We start from the raw sequence: 20,490 nt of genomic DNA on the forward strand, positions 1-20,490 counted from the left end.
TGTTAACATACAGACATTAAATTGCTTTTGCAACACCAAGGTATCCTTTTCAAATAAAAACAAGCAACATATACAGTTTGTTTTATGCTATGTGACAAGCCTTGCATCAGTTGTCTTTATCTTGAAGCCCAGGTTCTCTGAGTGGTTTGTCATTCATAATAAAAGACAATTTTGCACACACTGGTTTAACCTTAAACACACTACCAGGAACTTTTAACTGATTATGGAACAGTCTCAGTTTAATACTGACCTACATAAGCAAACAAGACCATTAGCGAGAAGACTGGCTATTTCCAAATAGTTATTATAGTTTTTCTTAATGCCTGTCATCAGGTCAGATTTCATTTTATCCAGGTTGGATGAGTCATAAAATTTAAACTACTTTTTATGAGTGCTGAGGATGGATTGAAGGGAATTACAGCTGCGCTATTCTGATGATACAGTTAGGAACTAAAGCAAAGTTTACTTTGTTTCGTATTGCCCACAGGAGCCACCGGAATCAACATAAAAAATTAAAAGTTCCTTGTAGTAGCTTTAAACAAAGTGTGCAATAGTAATCCAACTTGGAGAGGGATTTTAGTGTATGTATAATGTCTATTGTTATGTTTTAAAGCTGTAAAGTCCTCTTTCACATTCACAGGACAATATAGTATATCGTATTTGCATGTCAAACAGTTTAAAGTGCTGATATGTTCTTAGTTAAATGATTAAAGCTTATGTTTAGCTGGTTTCCATATATGCAGCAAATATGATGTAGTTAAAAACAAAAAAGGGATTCAAAGCAGAAATGAACAAATGAAGCATAATGTAAAGTTTGAAAGAGGTACGTTTTTGGAAGTATTCAACATCATTCCATTAAAAAAGCATTAAATCTTGTAGGTTGGCACTGAGTCCTTCCTGAAGATCTTTATGTAATTTGTTTTCACCAAAGTTTGAACTCTTCAGCTGTTGATCCCACATATAAGATAAGAAAACCTTTTCCAGCAAGAGACTGTGTGTTCGTGTCTGTTTGCTGTCGCTCTGTCTCACCTTGTCTGGCCTCAGCTAACACACTGTCATTACAGTAGTGCACTTAAAGCAGTCATGTTGGCCTTCAAACATCTTCAAACTTCATCCCACTTACAATGAGGAAAACACGGGCACTTTAACAAGATTACATATTGCTTTCAGCCTATGTTCGTAGTTAGTCTCTGTACATTTTGTTCCATGTGCTGCAGGTTTTATTTAACAGTTGATTGCCCTTTTATGTGATTTCGTCTGCTGCCAGGTTGTAAAAAAACGACACCACGCACGTCTCAATGACCCCTTTTGGAACTAGCACTGCTTTCCTGTTGATTATAGGATTGAACTGATTGCTTTTAGCTCTCAGGTATGTCTGGTTTCCTACCTCAGCTCTTGTTAGGGGTGAAGGTTTGACACTCAATAAACTGGAGAGCAATTTTTGAGCTACAATCTCAGATCAAAGAAAAAAACAAAGGTGGCAAAGCCTTTCGTGTCCAAGCACTGTGCTTTAATTTTACATCTGTTAATTAAAAGTGTAGTAGGTCACACTCATCACAATTATAAAAATCTGTCTTTCTGGCCAAATTTGGGTTATAATCACTTACATTTATACATAAGATTTGGTGGGGAAAAGTCGAGGCATGACTAGAGATCAGGCTGTTACTCCTGCACATGATGACAAATATGTTTCTCTTATCTCTGTCTATCTCTTCCTCAGAACTGTTGAACACTCCTTAAGCAAAATCTCAGTGACGCAAATGCTTCAAGAGTTGCGTTGTCACACATGAAAACAGACCGTAATTCTGCTGTGGATGTGGTTAAGGATGACAGCTCTACAAGCACTAGACAAACAATGACTAATGTGTGTTTTTGTGAGAGACGAGGAAAGAGGTATGGAGACTTTTCATGTTCTACCGGCTGGTCTTTGTCCATCCCCGCTCCTGGATGGGAGACAAGAAGAGGCTGTTGTTAAATAGAAGGGCAGCTGTGCTTTGGTTTAGCAGGCCCAGGCTGTCTCACTGCTGAAATCATGTTGAAATGCTGTTTCTCTTGCATGCACTAAAAGATGACAATGCATTTATTGTTGCAAAAAATATATATACATTCAAGAAGTGTGTGCGCACATTAATATGTATGACAGTTAAAGTAAAAGCTGGCAATATTCTGTATTTTTCATAGTATCAACCAATACCAAGGAAAGAGCCCCTGATGCTACATACACTGATAAATGTGTGTCTGAGTCATCGTTCCCAAAAATATCTATTTCTGCCCATCCAGACGTAAACACTGGAAACAGACTTTCTGAACATCTCCACCCCAGAAGGAGTTTTCTATAAAGTCTGTTTTCAGCGACCTAAAAATGTCATTTAGATGTTTTTAAAAGGCCAAAAAAGCTTTGTTTTCAGAAATATCCATGAACGTGTGGACAGGGCCTAAAACCTACAAGAACACATAAATGAGCCACATGTTGACATGTTCTTTTCATTACAGCCAACATGGGCACTTTAGTTTGAGTCAACTAATCATATTCACCAAGAGCTATACATGCTACAGCACTGAATGTGCATTTATCCCTAATTGAAAATAGTCCCCAACTAATACTATTTACTCCTGTTTGTGTGACATTTCCAAAAAACTACAGCTGTTGTGAAACTATATACTTTTGACTTGGTTTTAAAATCTTACGCTGTGTCCTCAGTGGTAACCAATGAGCTTGGGGGCTGCCTGCCACAGACAGGGCAGGGAAAGCAGAAAGTGTTGAGTCTTTTAGGATTTGTTGACAATAAGAAAAACATAGATTGACGCATTTTCTTCAAACAGATGGTCTGCCACCAGGTGTCTCAATCAAAATTATAAGACATAGTTAGCTGACACAGTGAAATCACGTGTGATCACGGGAGTTGTCCTCATTGTTGGGCAACCACTATTGACGAATCTGACAAAGAACGAGGTAATGCATTAAAGTTTTATTCGCGTTGACAAGCAGTCGGCAACTTCCTTCCTTCACTCTCTGATGTATCATCTGACATTTCTTTGGAATTTTGGTTGGAAACATGTTGGGTAATGTAAGTACCAACTCAACAAAATACATAATAATTTCTTATAATTGTTTGGTCCTACTTAGACATTTTATTGAAGGAATGTTATATATCTTGAATAGTGAATGGTCACCCCCACTGCTATCCCTTTCTGCCTCACAAACGCTGATCTCCAATCTACATCCCTCTTTGATCACTCTTCCTCTCGGCACACATCATAGTCCAATACTTAAGTCATTCTCTGGAGAGAACGTCTCTCTCTCATCTGGCAGATTTACTTAATCAGAGTCTATTTTTAGTCAAGCCACATGCAACCCAAGCAGGTTCTCAACTAAAGCCCCTGCAGCATTGTCTCAGTCTGCTGACTCGCGCTTGGATGAAAGTCATACATCACGTTTCACTTGTCACAGAGTGGATTAGGAGAGTAGGGTTATTAGCAACAGGAGGGATGGCTGCAACGGATCTCTGTGGGGTTCGAGAGGGCACGTCTCACAGCAGGCTGGTGTTGTTGTGGATGAGTTCACAGATGAAAACCTGATATTACTAAACGTGCGTCACCAGCCAAGCAAGCATGCCATAGACGCAGCTCAAGTAGTGAGTGTTTACACATGGGTCTGACATCAGTTTATCTTAACAATAACAATCGAGATGGACAGGCAGTAAAGGTTATACATCACTTCCCGTTGTTTCATAAATTCCTCCTTTATGTATTCCTCATTTTGTGATTAGCTTTTCTGATAGGACTTTTTATTCTTTACCCAAGATTGGGTCAATAATGTTTTCTCAGACCCACTGTCTTGGGGCTAAGACTTAGTGCCCTTTGCACGTATTCTCAATGCTTACTTCTGTTAGTTTCCAACTGCTTCACTGTACTCGACTACAGGAGTCTGTGCTTGTGATTATTCGTCTTATACCTATATCTCGAGACAACAAATTAAAGGGACAGAATGCAATGTCTGCCAGTCTGTCAGTTAAGACAAAACACAAGACGCAAGTAGTGTGGGATCATGGTAGTTGTGATCTTCATTGTTAAAGGTCCTGTTTGTAAGGATAGAAGGAGAGTAACTGTATATAGTATGTTTATCTTTATTCTAATAGTCTTTATTATATTTTTTATTCAGATTGTTATTTTATTCTTCCAATATCTCTTTATTATTGTCTCTATTTTTTGAGACTTTTGTGCTGCTGCTTATTTCCCTCTGTACTGCTGTGTTACCTGCGAATTTCTCCCAAGGGGGATCAATAAAGGAACATCTTATCTTAAAAAAAAACAGATTTTTCATGAGTTGGGAATGAGACTCAAAAATCAACTTTTCTTACATTGAAACAACCACCATTGCTGATGAATATCTTTCTACTTGACTCACGCAGAAATGTTCATGACAAGGTAACATTTCAAAGTTTTATTCATCTTACGTTTAATCACGTTCACCATCTTTCTTCCTCTCTCTCTAACTCTTTCCCGGATGTTATGGAGACAGGCGACCAAATGAAACTGAAATTGTCATTTAAGAGGAAGACTAGCCCAGTTGCAACTTTACAGGCGAGTACACTTTGGTCATCTTGCTTAAATGCATGTTCAACTGTAACTATACTGTTCAGTTATGAATCCTCCTCGACAGATAGTCTGTCTCAAGTTCTCCATATTTATCCTGTGATCTTGAGAAAACAACAGTTGTTTTACAGTTGATAAATTATCTTGTTATCTCAAGAAATTGGCCTTTGGTTTTCTTTTTTTCTTTTTTTTACATTATGTTTTTGCCCTTTTTCCATGGCTTTATTGGACAGGACAGGTGAGGGGAGATGACATGTAACAAAGGGCCACAGGTTGGACTTGAACCCCGGATGAAGCCTCTGCAGATGGGGCACACGCTCCACCAACCGAGCCACTGGGGCGCCCCTGGCCTTTTGTTTCCTGAAGATACCAAGATAAATTAACCTGTTATCATGAGAAAAAGACCTTTGTTATTGAGATAATGAAATAATTACCTTGTGATTTCAAGATAATGAGCATGGCCATCCTTGGCTTTGGCTTCTTGACTGGGTGTAAATCAAGTTGGATTACTGTGTCAACACACCTGATGTCAGAGATGTCATGAATAACACAACTCACTGCTGATGAATAGCATTTTGTTTCAACGATTGGACTCCCTCAAAATAAATAAAAAATGAAATGAAAATGGCTCAAAATACTTGAAAATATTTATTAAAGTACATATAACAAACATTGTATTGTATATGTATAAAGTAACACAAATATACAGTATAAAGGTTATGATTTTCTTTGAAAGTCAAGGTGACTTTAGAAGAGCAACACATCTACAACTCCACTTGGTTATGAACAAAATAAGAGAATAAATAATGACATTTAGAAAGGCATTTTCTTTTTGCTCAAGAATTAAAGCAGGAGCAGAGATTTGATTCACTGTGAAGCTGAAAAGCAAGAGCTTGAACTCCTGACAGAGCTTTGTGTTGGAACTCTACTGCCTCAGTGACGGCCGGGTCACTTTCAATGCTCAGTACATTGCTTAGTCAAAGTACATACAGCATGGTAAGTCACAATACTAACATTTTTCAACAGTCCTTTCTAAGGTGACTGGTCAAGTAGAAAAATCTGGATTGAAACAAAAATACCTATACAATTTTAAAGTGGAAAAATATCAACCATCTTCATCATTCAAGTTTCCTCACAGACATCTACAGTAGAAAAGGAATACATTTGAAGAGTTGTGTGTTCAACACTGCGTCATCTGCTACTTTCACACTCATCATATCTATACAGCAGTATAACCAGCTGTGGCACTGGTAGAGATCTTTACAGATATGCATCAAGTGCATCCTCGAGCTATATACTGTATGTTGATATGTTAGTATATATTAACAGCAGCAGCTCACACACACACGCACACACACAGGCAGGCTGGCAGACAGGCCAGTTTGGTTCAGTTCAGTTGGCCTCCATTTGAAGCGGCGTCATGGAGAAGCAAGGAACAAGGGTGCCGGGTACCACTCACTGGGTAGAGTCGGAGTCACTGGAGTCCAGGCTGGCCTGTGTGGGTGCGGGGGTGCAGCTGTGATGGCCAGTCGGCAGGCAGTGGAGGGTCTGTGTGCTCCGCCGCAGGTTCTCCAGTGACTGCAGGAAGGAACGACGTGCCCTCTCCTCCTCCAGGGGTGAGGAACCCTCTTCTTCTACCTCTGCGATCTCAGCAAAGGTGACAGGCTGTGTTTTGAAGCGAGCCTCGCGAGATCGGCGGGAGCGGCTCTTGCCCCTTGCAGGGCCCTTGGGGACAGGCAGCTGCTGGGGGAACTCCTCCATGGCAGAGGCCATAAGGTGGGCTGGCAGGGCGTGGAAGCCGGACGCCTCCATAACCATCTGACGCACAGCAGCCATTGGCAGAACAGTGATGGGTACGAAAGTAAATCAAATGTGAACACAGTTGGAAGAAGACAGCTGATTGCCTGTGCACCTCTCAAACTTCTCTTTCCTTTCTCCTCGTCCTATTTGAAGAGAAGTCTCTGTCTCAGGTGCAAAGCAAGAGTTCGTCCAAAGTCAAGCCAAACAAACACTCCTCAAAAAGTCCAGGCACGCTGAAGAGTAACAGTCTTAAAGAAACAAGTGCTCTTGAGCTGCTCTGGTCAGTCTTCACTCCTCAGTATAAGAGCTTCTGCTTCAACTCTGCTGCTGCCTGATGTCTCTTTTCTCTCTGTTGGCTGTTTCTCACTCTGTGTGTGTGAATCTCAGTCTGCTGAGGCTAATGCCACCGACAGCTCCAGCACTCTCTTTTATAGCAGCTCACTACCCACTCAGTGTCTCCCTCTCTCACTCTCTCTGCTCCTTGTGTTGCCAGGTCCCTCCCACTTCCCTCCTCCCCTCTCCGTCACGGTTCCGGCCTTCAGAGCAGTCAGTCAGTCACCCCACCAAAATAAACACATGAGGGAGAGAATATCTATGTGTGAGTGTGAGTATGTGCTCGGGTGTGGGGGCTTTGACGGGTTGTGTGTGTGTGGGGGGGGGGTTTAGCGACAGAGGGAGAGAAAGACAGTCAAGACCAAAGTGGAGACGTTAAATGGAGTGACACATTGAGAGCTGGGTAAAACAGAGAAGAAAATCAGAGCAGGAAGAAAAGTGGACCAAACCAATGTCAAGGTGGAGAGACTCAAATGCTGCACATGTTATATCACAAAATATAGGACAGGATCCTTGGGACAAAACTCTACCTAACTACTTTTATAGAGCTGTTAGTGAGACAAGTAGAGATGTGTTGCTCCAACTCTGTGGCAATTTTGGTATCTAAGGGTTGTGTTTTTGTCTCACACTGCATTACATCAGAAGATGATTTAGTTTATGTATTGCCACATGTATTCCACAGATTCAGGAATAGTTTGCCTGAAGTTTGAGAGTCTGAAGAGAAATAAAGGTAAATCTCTTGTCAGTAACAATTAAAGGTTGAATAGACAGCATTTACTGCCACTAGATATCGCAGTAGAGCAGCAGCATCTCAGACCAAAACAAAATGTGTGAATCTTTCACACAATAAAGTTGGGAAAGAAAGACCCTGAGCACACACTGCTCAAAAAACTCAAAATACAGCCCAGTCACCAGGATATCATGTAAGCTGTTAACATTTCTGCAAACCACATATACGTCCAAGGCTGACATTTGTACTGAACGTGGCACGTTCACATTAAATGCTTATTATCCGCCTTTCATATCAGATGGGATGGAGGTGGCATTATTGCAGCCAACAAGGCAGCCAAATGGCTGACTGCAGTTCAAGTCACATCACTGGATATTTATTTTAGGAAACCTGGGGATATTTCCAGCCTTTTTTATGGCAGCACTGGGTTTTTTTTAAGGAGACCGGCAGACATTTCCAGCGGTTTTTGAGGCAACTAGTGGGACCATTTCTGTCAGTGATCATGGTGACCAAAACAGGTATTATAAGTGAAAACAAGATTTTTGTCCTAAGGTTCTAACCAGAGTATAAGCACATCGTTGTGACAAGAGAGTAATAAAAAAATAAATCTAAACAGACGTAAGGTTGCATCATAAAGAAACTTCTAGTTCCAACTTATCTGTGGTTTTGCAGAAACGTACAGAGTTAACATTTATTCTGGCGATTGGGTTGCAAAATAGGCAGTGCTAGACAAATATAAACTAACACTCCGTCACTGCTTCGTCTATTTAGCGCTTAAAATGTTTTTGGAAACATTTTTTATTGTACTATTAAGTCATAATATGATGGTTTTTACCAGGTCACCATGTTGAAAACGGACACGGGACAGAGTGTACTAGCCCGGCTACCAAAACAAAGAACAGAGAAGCTCAGGCTACAACACACACAGAAGGAGTGTGATATCATTCTCTGTACATGACACCATTACTCCACCACATCTTTACATAGCAAATAGTTGTTTGCTGATATATCACTGGTTAAAAAAATATTTTGTGTTTAAAGAGCCGAAAAAAGGAAGGAAAAAAAGCAATATCCAACTATGTGTTACTATTCTATGAAGCACTAGTACACAGTGTATCCATTGTGGCCACAGTCACTGTTGAAGCAAATTTAACAAGCTATTTTAATTATATTTTACCAACCAAAGGCTTTGTCAAAAACAACTGATGTGGTTACTTGCCAAAGACGGTATGGTTTAGACATACTGGTGAGCCAAAGCAAATAGTGGATTTTCTCATGCATGTACTAAAAGAGGCACACTCAGATGAAATATGTGGTCACCACTGAACTCACCCTGATGTGTGTCTGTAGAGAAACATGGCAGACAGCTCTGCTTATAGTGTTCATAATGTATGTATGTAAACATGACTGCAGAAGAGACTAACAATGTCAGGAATTTATTGCAGTGCCTGTGTCGGTAAAACCATATAATCTCTGACTTTGTGTATGCACAGTGTGGCAGTCACACATGTACACACTAACCAACAATGAGCTGACTGTACATTAACAAGTAGTCAAATCCACCTAGACTGGATGACTTTGGTCTGTGGAAAGAAAGTGGAGCACCCTGAGGAAACCCAGATACTCACAAAGAGAACAGGCAACAAAAGGTCCATGTGCCTTAAGGCAGCAGTGCTGACATCAGTTAACATCAATGAATTATTTCCACTTTAATTAGTATAATTAATGCAGATTAAGACGATCAGAAATTCCTAACCAGCCTTTGGAACTGTGAGCTACTAGGTCAGATATGGCAGAAAATCTGAATTTCTTTATGGCACAAAATAAAGAGGGTAATGTTCTTCCAGTGTGACTGAATCTGAAGCTTCCAGTTTCCTGTCCTCGCAGCTGGAGTTGGATAACGTTCCCATGAGATACTTAGCTTCCATCACATTCATGGACAACCACAGAACACCCAGGCTACAGTGTTGTTGTCTCAGTGGACATGTTTCTCTTCCAAATGAAGTCTATTAATAAATCATGTTTATTTGCAATTTTTTGATCGAATGGAGCTTCTTCTGTGGTTACTGCACATGTTCACCAGTTGAACACATGATAAATGCCACTGACTGTGTGCAGGTGTGCTGAAAGTCCTGTCCTAGAATCAGAGCAACATGTTGCTCTAGAACAGGCCTGCATGCAGAAGTTGGCCCATTTTAAGATTAAATTTGGCACGACAGATGTTTCTAGTGGAAAAAAATAAAAAATAAAAATGTACAATAATGTGTATGTTGTTTCATATTTTGTGAGGTAAAAATGCTCTTTAAATACGTGGGATGCATAATTATGAATCATTTTTCGTAATCTGAGCAAGGGTTTGTGAATTAAAGGAACTTCTTTTCGGTTGTATTGGTTTGAAAGTTGATTTCTAAATAATGTTCAGCTTTGATGCAGTATATAGTTAATAAAAATAATGTGTACTTGTTGAAAAACTTGATCATTTTAAAATACAATCAGTTTTGGTAAATCATTACAGCATAAACATCCAAAAAATCTGAAAAATATACCTTTCTGCTATAAAACTATACCTGTAGACGTGACAGTTGATGTATCTAAAAGGAAACATTTGTTTCTCAAATACATAATGTAAATAAATTTCCCTTTGGGAAATTTAAAATGTTTGGAGATGAGGGAACAGGATGACAGATAGGTCACAGACAGTCACAGTAGGCAAGGAAACATGTACACAAACACCCGGGACTCACCAGCAGTCTCAGCATCATCCAAGTGACCATGTCATGTCATCTTAACCGTTACCGTAATAACTAAATTTATCAGTGTCACTGCTGGTGGCGTCATGTCAGGGTCGGTGCAGCTTGGCTGGGTCGTGTGTCATTCACACTGCAGCTGACAGCCTCCCAGTGCAGACTGCTTCCTTCACATGAGACACAGGTCAGATATTTTCTGATCAGAGTGACACAAATCTGTGTACAGTCACATTTGATCAATTCTAATCTGGAACATTGATTTTTGATACAAAATCCCTTCACAATCCCATTCAACCCTCTTGTGACTTTAATTTGAATGCTCAAGGCAAAAATTATTCACTGCTGCCATGAAAATAAGCAACTTTTGTGTCTGTACCTCAGCTCAACAAAAAATACAAAACAATAATAACTGGCTCAGTCACTCTACAGTCTGTCTTGAGAGATGGATGTTGCCGGTTACAACGATTGCTATCACGTACGATAATGTCAAAGGCCACATCAAGGACTGACGCATGTGCCTGCCTGGGGAATATTCACTTCCACAAACAACTCTGGCAAATGAGCTAAGAAAATATTGTCACTTACAGTAAATGAACCAGCTTCGATAAAAAAGATAAATCAGTGTACATTTTATTTCCATGTACATAATGTGATTATTAGCATGACTCACTGAATCACGCTGCTCAATGATCGTGCTGTCTCCACTGCTAATTGTCACCACGGTATAAATTTAGGATGTTATGAGCTTAAGTGTGGAGAGAAAGTCAAGTATTAAAGCATAAATTAACTTTGCAGAGTTGTAAAATCCTGTCTGATAGCATTATAAAACTCTGTGAAGCGTTTGGTCGTCTGATAAGGCGTCAGACTCGTGGATCTATTACCCAAACCAGACGTCATCGTCTCACCAATGCGTTATAACACACACCCCCAACAACACAGCCTTTTTTTTCCTAATGAATGTAGGGTTGTTTGTGGTCTAAATACCCAGTTACTGTGCAGCTGCTTCATTTCACTGTTCATATTGGTGACAGAGATGGGTCATGTCCTCAACAACCTGTAGTGTGATCACTGGCTTTGACACTCTAGAGCAAAAGTTCAGCTCAGAAAACAAATTCAATGGAGAAAAAAGACAAAATGCTTTTGAAATTACTGGTTTTTCTCATTATGCAGTTTCTCTACATTTCCATAAATCAGTGAGTAACACACATACAAATCGGATCATAATCCATAATCTGCAGTTAATGTCACAGTAGTCAAGGCAACACGTACACAAACACCAGCAACACAGGGGCAAACCCAAGTGTCACCCATAGTTATTAACCTCTTGTATCACCAACAGCAGCATGTACATCATGAAACGTACGATCAGTCGCACTGAGGCGACAACTTTTTTGCATTTCAAGGGTTGATCTCACAGGGTTTCCTCTGCCGTCGTTTAAGAGTTTTCAGGAGTGACGTTATGGCCAAAAATGGCTCCCCCGTTTCGTCATGCATTCCTTAGATGGCACCTCAGGAGGGTGAGACAGAGACCTGGTCATCCTGTTTCTTGTCTCACACACACACACATTCAGCGGGTTGTAAGTCGTAGATGTGGACTTGCAAATACCCCGTGTTCTATTTTGAGTAGATGTAAGGTCAACCACGATCGAGCCAGCTGCTGCCAGTCAAGTGACATCACATGACATTTTTGATTCCTTTTTAACCATACATGTGTATGTGTGGCTTGGGGGTGTCCTTTCACACATGTATGTGCTTGCCTGGTTTTTCATTTCATGTCATAGCCCATTTGATCTAGCGTACATGTTTTATTACAAGGAGGGAATGAGAAGTGTATTGAGCAGGAAGTTAGTAGGCCAAGAGCTGTCAGTGTCCTTGGGGACGCCTTGTTTTTCTAAAAGACCCTGTGCCAAGGCTACATGGGTTGTACAAGGACATCATGTGGCAAAAGCAATCCCCAGACAAACATTTGAACTGCACTCATCTTTCAATCAGGTTCTTAATAGTTTCTTTGAAATTTGAAAAATCTTGTGTATTAAAAGAAGAACAGTTCAGTTTATCTTGGTTTCTTTGTTTCATGCATCACCGTAGTTTAGGCTTCTCAAATACGGCTAGATCTTAGTGCTAACTAAAACTATACTAGCATCCTACCACGACTACAACATCAGTCATCTTCTTTCAGGAATTGTAAAAAAAAAAAACACAAACACAGGTAATCCAGGGTTCTGTATATCTCTCTTCCATCCTGTATCCTGTATTCAACAGCTGATGGCATTTCGAGGAGAATACTTCCAGCAGGGAGCATGGGCAGAGGCAGCTGAGAAATAATCCTCTCCAATCCTCTGCTTGATCACTAACACCACACTCGACCCGCCCCAAAAAACACAGGCACACCAGAAACACACGCACTCTAATCAAGGACAGCTTGAAGTAGATTGCCATATAGTGTATATGTAGCATATTATGTATGTGGCTATTAACTGGGGCACTTTCAAAATGTTCTCTGTACTTTTCTTTGTTTTTGCCTTTTAAGTTCCACTCCACAAATAAAATTCATCGATGTAATATAAAAGACATTTCTGTGGTGAAGAAAGAATTATTACGCAACTGTGCAGCCTACAAAGCACCAAACCAACCAAGTTTAAGGTCGTTTGATGGAAAATGTCTCCTAATTTTGAGAGCCACAAAACCACATCACTAAAGTCAGTTAAGTTCCTTAAAACATCCTTGCAAAAGGAAAAAAAAAGATGTAATTCATATTTGCTTGCAATAGTTATAGAACGGTGTCATAATAAATGTATTGGCTATACTGGTGTTTAAAAAATATTACACCTACAGCAGTGCTGTTAGAAGGTGCTTTGCAACAGTGTACTCCAAACTGGAATATAAGCCAGCATCAGTTACACAATGTGTGTAAAAGTACAACAGGCCTGGTTATGAAACATGGTTGGAAACAAGGGCATTGACTGGAAAAGGTATCAGATGGAGTCATTATAATTAACAAGCAGGCTCGACTTTCACTAGATCCCACTTCATTGGTGCGTAAGTATGTGTTCGTACAGTATGTTTGTGTGTAGTGGATGTTTGGCAGGTAGAGTTACAGGGCCTGAATACATGGGATTAGTTCAGGGGCTGAAAGATATGAGATGCACGCCATGATAACGATTCAGCAATATGGTTTGTCTCAATATAGAATAGATTTGAATTGCTATAACTTAGAGTACATTGTGAGCATGTGTGCAACATACTGCATGTGTGATCAGGTGTGATAGCATGTGCAAAACGAAATGTATAGTAAGACAGACAACACAACAGTAGAAGCACTAAACAGTAAAAAAGTTTACACATTGAAAAAGCTGGAAATTAATCAGGTCTGACCCTAATGCTTCGAAGCTTGAACCACTTCGATTGTAACTGACATGTGTATCCATCTGAGATCTGTAAATCCTTATTCTTTTAAACAAAGAAATGCTTTATAAACCATTTATTAAGCAATTATTTATTATAAAGTTGCATATGATCTTTACAAACCTTTGCAATTGCTTAATGAGTAGTTTAAAGCATTTTATTTGTTTGTCAACAGCAAAATACATAGTAATTAAAGTTTAATTAACTATACATTTTATTATTGATTAATGATGGTAAAGTGTTGCCTTTTTATCCTGAACAGGAAGGAGATGTTGCTTTTGCTTCACTGAAAAATATGCAGAATACTTATAAGAAACGAGAAATGGAGCTCCTATATGGCGTTTAATTAGTCGCAATACTTGAATACATAAAAACCAGGCAAATGCTCCTGAAACATGAGCATAGAAAAATACCCACGAGCGGAAAAACATCCTCTCAAGGAAGCACTTGTGCTGCACGTGCACAAAGAAAGAAACGGAAACTAAGTCACAGAACAGGAACATTATCATGAACAGCAAACAAGTATTTTTTGTTTTTCTTAAATGCTTAATAACAGAGTGTGGAACAAATCTGTACATGTTTATTTCACTGGATCTTCAGTGTTTACTGGATCTATCTACAATTATATATTTTTATAGTCTTGAGTACAATTCAGTCACTCTGGGGGCAGTATAAGGTAGACTATAAATGTGGTCATGGAGAAACAAATGGACTCAAAGGTTCAAATAACTACAATCAAATCTATTTAAACATGCACAGAACTAAAAACCCTGGAGCCAACACTCGTCTGCACAAAAATACCTCCACCAGTGACACTGCATTCGCCTTTGTCATATCTGCACTTGTGCAATCAAATCAAACTTGGTTCAATCAGCTGAGGGCCCTTTTAACACACGCTTCTAATAAGGGCAGTATTGAGTCTCATACAGACCAATTCAACTGAGACTTTCATCTTAATTTAGCGTTAAAATAGGGTTTAATAAAGTCTAGTGGATGAACGTCTTTGGGACACTTTGAGTTCTAGAGAAAATCAGAGAAAGAAATATTATCTTGAATGTACTAAAAGATGGTTTAAGCACAAGTGGATGTCAGTGGGAAGGGTCTGGGGTTGTGTCTGTTTCTTAAAATTTGAAAGGTATTGATTGAATCGAAGTATTGCTTAATAATGCAAAGTACTTACTCTGCTATGCGCCCTTCGAGACCACTCACACTTACTGTGCACCTGTTGACAGGGACACGTTTTGTGAGTCTGTTAAATAAAATCAGAAACACATTTACACAACTTCATATAGACAGTAGTATGTATATATTGCCATAAATCAAATATACATCCAAAATAATTACTTTCACTGAGTGTGTGTGGGAGAAAAAAATGATAGATAGAAAACAAGAGAGAGAGAGAGAGAGAGAGAGCGAGAGAGACAGACAGACAGAGAGAAGAAAAAAGGAAAATCCATTATCCAGGTCCACATGGTCAAGAGGTGAGGTACACGCCACAGGCAACATTCCCGGACTGGCAAATCACTCTGGACCCACTGTGGTGGGACACCCTTGTTACCATGACAACCGAAATGTCAAGGGACTGACAGGAACCAAGGAGAGGAGGGCAACCAGAGTTCGTAAGTCACACAGCAGTTCAGGTACGGCTTGTCTTTTCTCCCCACTAAAATACTGTGAGTGAGCACACTTGTACCACCATACCATACCATATGACAGGTCATTAAGGAGACATTATTTTCTGGAACTATTTCTTGATGAACAACAACTTTGCGCAGCATCCCCAAGTGTTGCTGTCACAGTTAGGTTGCCAGGTTTAATACCACTGTGCCTGTACAAAGACCAAATGCAAAACTTGTGCTCACCGACTCTAACTAGATGGACAAATAAACATCATTAGCTATGGTAACTTTTCAAGTTATAGCATTGCAGCAATTTTTGACAGTTAACTTACTAATTTCCCGCGTTTGAGAAGTGCTGATGCAACTGAATGGTTTTCAAGGCCAATTTACAGTTTTTATCATTATTGCATTAAGTCATATCATGGCCCTGCTAACACAGAGAATCATTGATACATCGGCTGCTTCAAAAAAGCATGTTTTGGACAGAACCGTGTAGTACACCTGTGAAGCGGGGCTGTGTGCACAGTCGAGTTATCAGATGTAATGGAGAAAGTAGTAGAAAAACATGGCGTATGTTGCTAGAGAGAAGCGAATGCCAGATGCTAGCTAAAACTACCAATACTATTCTTGAAAAGCCTACACTGACCAGTTTGATCATGTATGACTGTTGTGTAATAAAATTCATCCTCTTAGATGCAAGAAAAGCCTTGAGGAATAACACATTTGGAACCTAATCACCTTATCAAGTTATTATTAGTATTTTTAAGTATTTTGGCACCTACAGTAAAGGTAATGTTATTCAAAGTAACATTGAAATAAAAGCGGTGCAATGTGCCTGCCCTGACAGCGGTTAATTATCAACAGCTGGCTAATCTGGTCAACTGGCTTAAAAACAAAATTACCTGCAGATTTCATTAAATACATTAGTTATATGGTTTATATTTAAGCTGCTATGTTCAGTGCAGTGAACATCTTATTGAAAATACATGAGACAGTAGCGGGGCAAAATTGGTGTAAATCAATAAACACGTCATCCTCTGGGGATTGGCCTGGTCTCCCCACCCTCCCTCTCTAGAGACTGAGTCAGTAAGACACCATCGGGACAACATGGTTATTTATAGACTGAGACTTGGAGACTGGGAAGCATTCCCATCCAGAACACTGAGTCTGTTTACGCGGCGCGGCCACGTGACAAATTATGTCTCACAGATAAGAAATAAAAAATGTTTTCCGACTTTTTTTGTTTTTAATCTTTCTTCAGTTACAACTACATTTAAATGTACAAGACTTGAACACTTGCAGATTTTCCCAGACTGAGTCAAGTCTCTGTTGTGTTTTTTGATTATTACTGATTTGATTTGCAGTTTGTTTAAACATGGGGTTCATAACACATGAATAGACAGACAGGGTCCTCCTATCCAAATCAAAATTCAGGACAACACAGCTTTGTCGGGGGCACAGGTGGTGAAAGGGGTAAAGTTTCCATCCACCCCTGCAAAGACCCTGGGGTTTGATTCCCAGTAACTGTATCTCCATCTTTGCCAGGAATTCCAAGAAAACCATTTCCCTTGTTCGTAGGTGGGAACCTGGTTAGTGGTGGTTGGTTGGTGTCCTTGTTTTTTTTACCTCTGATCCCTACAATTGTTCATAAGATAAACATAAGTCTTAAAGGGTCAATATGAGTCTACATGTCTCTCACAAGACAATGTATTTTTGATGTAACTGTGGCGATTATTTGTTGACACGAAGCTGCAGTTTAGGGAAGCGAAACTGTGACCTTCTGGTTGCAGGATTATCACTTGAAATTCTCACCCTGCATTAAAGCAATAACAATTAAAATGTATCTCTTCCTGAATCCATTTGTGAAGTGTTACCACATTGGCGGGTCATTGCAATCAGTCATTATGTCCTCAAGATGCCCCTAATGACACTTCTGTTAACGTGAGGCTAGTGTCAGCTGCTAAAATTCACACAGGAAAGACGTGACTTCACAGGGCAGGGGGTGGATATCGAAAACAGTGTGAGAGCTCCATTAAGACCAGCTGAGGTCATGTTAGTATGCTAAGATTAGAACAAGGCACTAAAATGAAAATATGAACGACTGACATATGAAATTCTACGGCTTTTAACCAACACGAGGAAAGGGCTTTTAATTTTGAAGATTGTAAAGCTTATTAAAGACTGTGATCTATCTTAAGTCTAGCAGCTGATCTCAAGCTGATACATTTCGGGAGAGAAAAACAAACCACGTTCTTCTCTCTCTCTCAGAGGCAGATGCAATGTGACACGACCAACAAGCGATGGATAACAATGAGTACAAAAGGTGATAGACGACGGGGACGGAAAGGTGAAGATAAAGAAGAGGAAGGAGGAGAGGAGGAGGCACAGTAAGGGAAAGTGAACTGAAGTCATGAAGCCCAAGGGAGGGGAAGAGGGGAGTGAAGCAGGAGGGGGGTGAAGTGAATCGGTCAGCTCGTTCCCAGAGCAGCTTCCCAGCAAATCACAGCATGACTTCAGACTGCACTTACGACTACATTAATCACACACACACACACGTACACGCACGTACAAAGATGTTCAACAAACACTTCACTCTTGGGCAACTCATTCTCGAGCTCTCTCCATTTCCAAATAAACAATTCTATACTACAGCAGTTGTGTTCATACATCTGGAGACAAAAACACAAACATCTCACAGACTCACTTGCTCACTACACTCTTGGAAGATGCAGGTCAGTTTGGGTTTTCACAGAGTGCAGCAATAATGACACAGCCTCCTGCACACACAGAAGGTCATGGACTGTTCTCTTCTTAATGGACACTCCGCTATTTTGACTTGTTGACAGTGTGTTTAACTTACAGCCTCTAACCAGAAAGACACAGGTTTGCTGCACTTTACAACCTGAATTTATTAGTGTGCAAACACCTGCAGGTTTCCCATAATACAAACAAGACAGCTTGGACAAGACTGGCTCTCATAGTACAATTAGTAACTTCAGGGGGACACGTTGTCCCGTAACTGCCAGTTGTTTCTCTTATTGAGCTGTGAAACAACCTCAAACTATGTTGAAATGTTAGTAAATTTCCATATTGGGACAATGAGGCTTTAAATCTAGGATGTGATGTCTGATCTATGCAGTTTCTGCTCTTCCCAGCAGTATTTTCCAATCCGTTTCCACTGTGAGATAACAGATAACTCTGACATGTTGCACTTTTGACCTCATAGATAATGGTGAATTTAGAAATGCATGCCGAATGGCAACAACTTTGATTTTTATTATCATTTGTGTTCATAGTCTACTGCTACAGGAGTGGCTCAGAGAGGCTGAAGCAGGTAGTGTTAGCTGTTAGCTATTTGCTAATTAGATGGGGACATGAGACGCATGCAGCAGGAGAGAAGCCACAGAGAGTCGGACATCAGCGACGGACGATTTAATTCGACCAAACCAGAGGTGATTGTGGAAAGACCAACTATGACTGTGTTGGCGAGTTTTATTTGATTTCAAGTTTGAACAAAGCGTGTTTTACGATGAGTTAAGAAGGGAATTAGGCTCATCTTAGTATGAGTAAAGTATAGAAGAATTTCATTTCTTGACATTTTATGAGTTTATTTTGATAATTTAGTTCGATAACAGCTGGCATATATCGGCCTGCTGAAACTATGGGGGCTGTCAGACTATCACCTCTTGCAAAGTGTACTGTGCCATATTCAAAAATAGGCACAACATGCTCAAACAGCTGGCAAATTAACTAACAATTATTAACACATAACATTATGTAACACTGTTGCCTCTGACTTAATATATGTGGATATATATTCCCCACTGGATTAATTTCAATATCCTGATGGATCAGGACTTCGTAATGCCACACAGCCTATCTTCAGCTCTGTAATAAAACCCGGCCCAGTAGTTTTACGGCTCATTGTCTGCTAATGTGAGACTATACAGTCTGGTGGCTGGAAGTCAGGTGGCCACAGTAAACAGCATGGACAGGAACGTGGCTGGACTGAGGCCTAATTGGGTGTGATCCACACAGTGGCTCCAGAGCGAGCTAAAAGGAGTTAGCAGCAACCGCAAGTCTGATGCAGCTCCCATGAATCCAAATGTTTCCAGCTCTGCACAACAGGTGTCGGGATCTTGAACAAGTAAACTGTGGCTAACAGAGGAATGCCAGGCAGCTTCTCAGTTAGCTATCCAAGTTCCTTTCCAGGCAGAGCGGAAAACATCAACATAAACAAGACAGAGCTGGGAAAGAGCTGCACATACAGGAAGACAATGTCTAAATCTGAATGTGTAGCGGGAATCAGGATGGCTGGAAACATAACGGAAATTTTATTCTATAAATATAAAAAATGTATGTGAGCAGTTATTCTAAATGAAATCTAAATGTAAAATTTTGTATAGCTCAAAATACAATTGACTTATTGACCTTTTCTCATTTCATCGGTTCACTTTGGAGCAGTGGAACAATTTACAGTTTGCAGCACTGTGTTAGAGTTTTTTAACCAAGGGCCCTAACACACTAACCCCACATCAAAGAACTAGCGACGACGAAGGCTGTCTGTTGCATCGCTCACGCTGCCTGTGTTCTGGCCAAAAACCTTCATCTAAACTTACTGCAAAGACAACAGCCAGCTTGTACGTGCGTAACAGGAAATAACTCCCCTACCACCAGGTGGCAGTGGATGGTATTCATCATTCAAACAGGGACACCTGAAGACTCAGGAAATACAGTAAAGAGGTGGAGGCAAAAAATAAGAAGAAGCCACGCTAAATGGATGAAATCATGAATACTACAGCGACAGGATCATGGGTCTATCACCTCCTTTTTTGCACCTCTTCTTGTGAGCTGATTGCCTTTGCTGAACAGCAAAGCTTTAAACATTTTATACAAAATCAACAGCACAGTGAAATAAAGAATTTTCCTAAATCACTGTGCATTGACCAGCATCACCAGCACAACCTGTAAGAATCAGTGAGCAGGTGCAAGGTTTGCTACAGTTCACTTCCAAAACATAAACACACAATGCCGACGTTTGGAGCACGAGGCACTGTCCAGAAGCCAACTCAAATGTTCAACCCAGGCCTAACATGAAGGTTCAGTGGTGTAATGTTCTCTTCTGGTACACGATGTCCCAATCTGTGCCTCTCGAGGCCCATCATCAAGGAGCCAGTAAAAGTTGGGCACAGCATGCGGCGCATTTCTCACCTGCAATTCACCAACAAAAGGCCGAAGACCTATTACACAACCTGCTGCA

At 40.2% G+C, this 20,490-nt stretch overlaps 2 protein-coding genes across 2 annotated transcripts in view; both read right to left on the reverse strand.

Annotated features, from left to right (window-relative positions):
• Window positions 1-20,490, reverse strand: part of alkbh3 (alkB homolog 3, alpha-ketoglutarate dependent dioxygenase) — a 34,767-nt gene continuing 14,277 nt past the window's right edge. The window contains exon 11 of the mRNA XM_084364475.1: window positions 1-1,943. The gene's annotated coding sequence lies outside the window, so the exon portion shown is untranslated. The remainder of the gene's footprint in view (window positions 1,944-20,490) is intronic.
• cUnh11orf96 (chromosome Un C11orf96 homolog) lies at window positions 5,232-6,783 on the reverse strand. Its single transcript, XM_084364160.1, has one exon. The coding sequence runs from the start codon at window positions 6,430-6,432 to the stop codon at window positions 6,052-6,054; it is 381 nt and encodes a 126-aa protein (XP_084220286.1). The 5' UTR covers window positions 6,433-6,783; the 3' UTR covers window positions 5,232-6,051.

The sequence above is a fragment of the Pagrus pagrus genome (genome assembly GCF_965226575.1).
Source record: "Pagrus pagrus genome assembly, chromosome: 10".
In the NCBI taxonomy this organism is placed as follows: Eukaryota; Metazoa; Chordata; class Actinopteri; order Spariformes; family Sparidae; genus Pagrus; species Pagrus pagrus.